At 39.2% G+C, this 6,521-nt stretch overlaps 1 protein-coding gene across 1 annotated transcript in view; it reads right to left on the bottom strand.

Moving 5' to 3' along the window:
* Positions 1-2,460: 2,460 nt before the first annotated feature.
* The window catches only part of MTFR1 (mitochondrial fission regulator 1), a 53,164-nt gene continuing 49,103 nt past the window's right edge, over positions 2,461-6,521 (bottom strand). The window contains exons 7-8 of the mRNA XM_082259878.1: positions 3,862-4,030; positions 2,461-2,782 (exon numbers count right to left, since the gene is read on the bottom strand). Coding sequence (XP_082116004.1) covers positions 2,717-2,782; positions 3,862-4,030 — 235 coding nt within the window. The 3' untranslated portion in view covers positions 2,461-2,716. The remainder of the gene's footprint in view (positions 2,783-3,861; positions 4,031-6,521) is intronic.

The raw sequence follows: 6,521 nt of genomic DNA, 5'->3' as shown, positions 1-6,521 counted from the left end.
AACTTGACTCAACTGCAGCAGCAATTTTAAAAAGGGGACTCTCACTTTTCAAATTGTAATTATAGTATACTATAAGTTATGGAGTATGAACCATGAAAGAGTATGTAGTATGTTTGGAAATCCCTCTTACACAATCAAAAATATGTCAAAGACTTTATCTACCGACATTGTACCTGAATAGTTGAAAAGTACAAAAACACTATAAAATATATTGAAACCTGAGAAAATCATCATACTGCAAATTACCAATCCTTCGATGGTGGCTTTATTGGTTTCACCCCCCCCCCCCCTTCATTTTTTGTCTTAGAGTGGCTACACTCACTTCTCTACTGTAAGAAGCAACATATCCACCCTTGGACAGCAGCACTGTCAACCTCTTGAGAGGGTAGTGTTAGATGAACTTTACACAAATGACTAACAAAAAGATACATTTTTCTTCCTTTTGGGATGAAGATTTTGACTATATCAAAAAAGTGGATCACTTAAACACCCCCGTCAGTGTTAAATGGTTTGTCCCAGCCACCTCACTGTCATTTTTACTTGACATTTTGGCATGTTAAAGGAAATCAACAGACTTGTAGGTAGGATCAACAAGTAATACAACATTTTTCCCCTTAATCTAAAGACTGCTGTGTTAATGCCTGTGATAGACTGGCATTATATGTAATATATGTAATTTCTGATTTTGCCAAAGTACCTTTTTAATTTCTCAGAACCATATACTGGCAAGCTGAAACTTTACACAAAAGAAAAGAACAGCTCAGAAAATATATCTTACAGTATTATGAAATACATTTCACAGACTGTCCATGTGTACCTGTATTAAAGCTAAAACAAATACATTCCTAGGATTCATGTTATACTAGAAAAAAGTAGCCCATTTCCTAATTGATGAATTCTATGCAACAATAAATACAGACGATTCCTGTAACATAACTGGCAAGATATGACATAATATTTATGGTCAGTATTACAGAATGAAAAGACAATTCTGGTAGATTAAATGGATGGTACAAAGGAAACTATTCCTAAAACAATCTGCTGCACAAATATAAGTTGGTGCCTACATAATCTGAGTTATCTGTTGGAGATTTGGGCAAGCATAGCTAACAGAATGTAAGGCACCCCATCAGAACATGCTTTTTAACTCAGATGGTCATTCAAAGTCAGTGATGGAGAAGGGAACTGGTCATCTCTACTACACCAACTCCTAATGCCTGGTTGTAATGTGCAGCTCATACTAAGTATTTCATAAAAAACGTCAAACACTCTTTAGAATTCTATTGCTTCTTTGCGTGGCAAAAGATGGCGAGGGCAATGATTTGTGTACCCGTTGGAAACGGATAGCTAAATCTATCACAAGGAGGGAGGCACACTGAGGCTGGAGTGGCCATACTGCCATCCTCTGTGCATCTCCAACTCATTTTTCACTGGGATACTGTCGGCTTGGTTACCAAGCCGACATCGAATGTAACCGAAAAAGGGGGGTGAGGATGCTGGTGACAAATATGGCCATTGCGCTTGCAGAACTGTACAGCCGTCTGCCTGCCACTGATTTTCGCAGGATGCCTCCATGGAACACCAAGACGACCCTTTGCACAGAACAGTATGCTTGTGTGAATGAGGTGTAAGTAAGCAGTACCTGAATCTGGTGCACATGTCAGTACTGGCACACACCTTTCATAAGATTGGAACAGGCCATGTTAAAGAAATCATACTGGGAACATAATGTCCTGATTACTGAATTCCCCCATAGTCTTTTGCAGATCTAAAGAACCCCAAAGAAATATCTAATGGAGGAAAAATTTCTCCCTATTCTGAACACCTATCTAACTGCTATCTGGAAGGGGGGGGAGAGAAATAATGGGTGTGGCCAGGCAAGGAACATCTAAACAACCCGTCCAACAATTTAGGGAACTGAAAAAAAATGTGTACATTTTATAGCCAATAGTATGGGCTGCAATATGACTGGTTACAAACAAACAGAACACCACCATTGGGTGGAGATGGACACCAGGAAGGTGAGCTATAAATAACCACCCCAACAGTTACAGAACATGATAGCATAGGATAAGGGGTGCATGCTCAGGGGAAACGCTGCTATTTAGATACCTCTATGAGCTCTGGAGTGAATCATAAGCAAAGTAGGCTTAAAAGAACACTCCCGTATACATATCTTTAAAATTCTACCAACAGTTAAACTCTCAAAGCTCCCACCAATGTAATGAGCTTCAAGGAAGTAAAGTGTGGTTACTAACAAATACTTGCTAATCAATTCAATTATAAATATGCATAAAGCTGCTTTACAGAACATTTCCTGAGTTCTAAGAATGCTTAAAAGCACTTAAAAGTCTTAAAAAATTAAGGAACTTGTAAATTCCTATATTTGGCAAAATAAAAAGATCTACTATATATCTCCTGAACACTTCATAAAGTGCCATATCAAAAATGAAGGGGGAGTCCACCCCTCAAAGTACCAAACACCTTGTAGCATTGTATAGTATTGCTAAAACTAGAATAACTACTTTACTTTGTCATTAGTATTGTATATTCAAGCCATTGCTCGTTATCTACCACAATCTGGCACTGCAAGATTTAGTGTTATATGGATTGTGATCAAGTCACAAGATCCCTTTAGAAGAAAATACATTGCACATCTCGTTTTGATCCTTCAAGCCCTAGTTAAAAAACAGGAATCAGAGAAGAGTCATGTATTTCAGGAATGTGCCGATTGGATGAGGGTCTTCATTTTTCCTGTCGATTTCAGCATGTGAGGTCCAAACTGAAAAACAAATAGTTGTTACAAAGATAATTATTTATTCTCACTAGGCTTAAAAAGACACTCCCACTTCACCCATTGACATGATAGGAGGCAGCAATGTCTCTGCTTCCCTTTGCGTTGAATAATGCCAACACCCATCTTAGGCCTCATGCACACTGTATGCTCAACAGCAGCAAAAACATGGTAAAAAGCTGCGTTATGCATGGGCAATAATGCGCGTTAGCACAAGTTCCTGCATCTGGCATTAATACATTCTATTGGGCAGAACTCTAGCTATTTTAATGCATTAACGAGGGAACGTGCCTAGAGTTAAAGTGTTGCTAACCCTAGGACTGCGTGTATTATATCTGGTCTCCCACAGTACATGGAAATGTAATTGTTTTAGTACATATAAACTGCTAAACACCTGTTATCATAAGCAGTGTATAGCAGGCTTGTGACTTCCATCAGCGTCTGGCCGAGCACTGGTTAAAAGTAGGAGTTTTCATTCCTCTGACTGTCCTATGAGGCTGCAGGACCCCTGACTGTCTGGAGAGATCAGATTGGACCTGTGATGATCACATGCATCCTCAAAAAAACAAACAAAAAAAAAAAAAAACACAAACAGGACAGAACGTGTACGGGGGAAACCACATGACCCGCAGCCATCTTGTTACACACATATATATATATATATATATATATATACATATATATATATATATATATATATATATATATTTTTTTTTTTTTTTTTTAAATCTCATTTTTGGCCAAAATTTCCATTCAGTGCACCTTTATTTATCGCATACGATTTTACTGTTGAGGGTTAAGTAACATTAATAAACATTAAAGAGCTTTTTTTATGCTCAAAAGTTCCTCTCCTAAATGCACAAGTACATTTTATGCCAATAAACTACTGAATATGCCTATAGTGTGCATGGACAAAAAGCCTAACAAGGAGGGGAGTTTACGGGGAAAAAAAAAAAAATCAAACACTCAAAGAAACATCTTCTTTAAGCTGCTTTGTACTTGAGGCATTAAAATAATTCTAGTGATATTTACATACATAAAAAAATAAAACAAAAATTATCACATACCAATGGTGTTTCTGCACCCTTCTTTGGCTCGGTTTTTGGAAGAGGTTTGTCTGACTCCCCTTGACTGTCACTTCGATATCTGTATGCAAACTTCTTCTTTAGAGCTTCAGCAATAAGAGTTCCTGGGTCAGCTGGGTCACATGGCTTAGGTTTTGACTCTTCAGGTATTCTGCAAGTAAGATTTTATAAAATGTCTTAGGCTCTGTTTGTGCGAGTGCCAGTAACCTTCTCTTTGACAATACAACCACCACAGCCAAGGTCTGAATGTTTTAGTAGACATGGATGTGTTATCCAGTAACCATTTTAGCAAAATGAACGTGCCCAAATAAATATGTACGAGATAAACGAAACAGCACAAACTACATCCAGACAGTGAGAAATCTCCTATTGAACACCGAACACAAAAGCACAGCAAGATGATGTCCTGGTAAAAGGAAGGAAAGAGGGGATAGGATTTAAAAAAAAAACACCCGATTTTTGACTTACTGTAAAATCTAATTCTCTGATGTTCACTGAGGGACACAGCTCCTGATCTTCATAACCATTGGGTTATACTGCCCCTACAGGAGTAGGACACTAGGCAGAAAAAAAATCTGGCTACACCTATGGGCAGTCCCAGGGGGTATACTCCCTCTCTCTGCTATAGGTACTCTGTTTTGTTACAAGCAGTGTCAGAAGAATTACAACTCCACAGAGGGATGGGTGCTGTGTCCATCAATGAACATCAGAGAAATGGATTTCACGTTAATTTAAAAATCCCATTTTCTCTTTTGTGTGAGGGACACAGCTCCTGATCTTCATAACCACTGGGATGTCCCAAAACAGTGTTAAACATGAGGGGTGGGAACAGCAAAAAAATTCCCAAAGCTAAACCCTAGCCAACCAGGCAACAGGAGTTCAACCAAAACAACTGGAGCCCACCTGAAAAAAACAATACACCCTCGAAGAGGATCAAGTCCTCTAAAACAGCAGCTTGCAAAATGGTCAAAAGAAGCATCCGCAGATGCCAACACATCCGCTTTATGAAATTTTGTGAAAGTGTGCAACGACAACCAGGTGGCCGCCTTACAAACCTGCGTCACTGACGCCTGATGAAGAAAGGCCCAGGAGGGACTAAGCACCCGAGTAGAGTGCACCTTAACAGGGAGAGGAGGAACCTAACCCTTGATAGAATAGGCCTGAATTACAATCTGTCTGATCCATCTGGAAATGGTCGCAGGGGTGGTAACAGCAGATCAAACTCTCCCAAGGCTAAACATAGCCAAACAGGTAACATGGAGCTCACCAGAAAAAAAAAAAAAACACCCTCAAAGAGGACAAATCCTCTAAACCGCAGCCTGCAAATCTTTGCGGCCAAAAGCAGCATCCGCAGATGCCAAGACATCCACTTTATAAAACTTTATAAATGTGTGCACCGACGACCAAGTGGCCGCCTTGCAAACATGCATCACTGACGCCTGATGACGAAGGCCCAGGAGGCACTAAGCGCCCGAATTGAGTGCACGCTGACAGGGAAAGAAGGAACCTGACCCTTAATAGAATAAGCCTGAACCACAGTCTGTGATCCATCTGGAAATGGTCGCAGCCGAAGGAGCCAGCCCTTTGCAAGGTCCATCCTTAAGGACAAAAAGTGAATCTGACTTCCTAAACGACTCTGTAGCTGCCAGGTACACCCTGATAGCCCGAACCACATCCAGGGAATGCAAGGCAGCTTCCTTAGGATGCAAAGGCTTAGGACACAGGGAGGGAAACACAATGCCCTCAAATGAAAATCGGAGACTACCTTTGGAAGGGAGGCTTTTTTCCAGGTAAACATGCATAATGTTATATGTAGTTGTAACATTTTAAAGGAAGATTTTTTTTGTTAAAATGAATGGTCTGACGACAGGGTTTCTAAGTTTTCATTTACAAATAGTGAACATTTTTAAAGATGAAAACACTTCTGAGTAGCAACATTCTTTATCACGCTGAATGTCACTAATAGAAGAAGCAAACACAGTGAAGCACACCACTATAAAACAATCACAATCCTTTCTGGAAGCGGATATAAAGGTTTTTCCAATGATATAGTTTTAATGAATCAAATGACTGTTTGTTTCAGTAGAAGATTTCTAATCACAAATTTTTACCCACTAATATTCCTCGATAGTTTTGCTTCCAGAAAGTATATTTATTCACAGCAACACAACTTCTGCCTTGGATAGTAAGAGGTGTTAGATAACAAAAAAAAAACCCAAGTCAAACAGAGAACCAATGCAAAGGATAAGATACCTGACAAGCCAGCACCGTGCTACTGATTCAACAGCAAGAGAAAAGAAGCCTGAACTGCTTAAAAAAAAAAAAAAAAAAAAAGGGGGTCTGTCAAAAAAAAAAAAAAAAAACTCCAGGCCAAAACTGTGACCAACTATGCCAAGAGATTTTACAGCATCCTCTGACAGAATATGCATGTTCACATAATCTACTTCAAATTATTCACAATGTACTTCCCAGTTCCAGAATTTTACATAACTGATCAGCAGATGGAAAGAGGGGAACAGAGAAACGCAATTTACACATTCAGCTTACTCCTCTGCAGACACCAACTATAAAAATGTTAAATAATAAGCACACACAGGAGAATAAAGGGGCATAGACAGGAATAAGTAGACTATTGTACTTTC

This window comes from Pelophylax lessonae (genome assembly GCF_965119305.1).
Source record: "Pelophylax lessonae genome assembly, chromosome: 5".
NCBI lineage: Eukaryota > Metazoa > Chordata > Amphibia > Anura > Ranidae > Pelophylax > Pelophylax lessonae.
The sequence above is the reverse complement of the archived record's forward strand: the minus strand, read 5'-3'. Positions and strand labels throughout refer to the sequence as shown.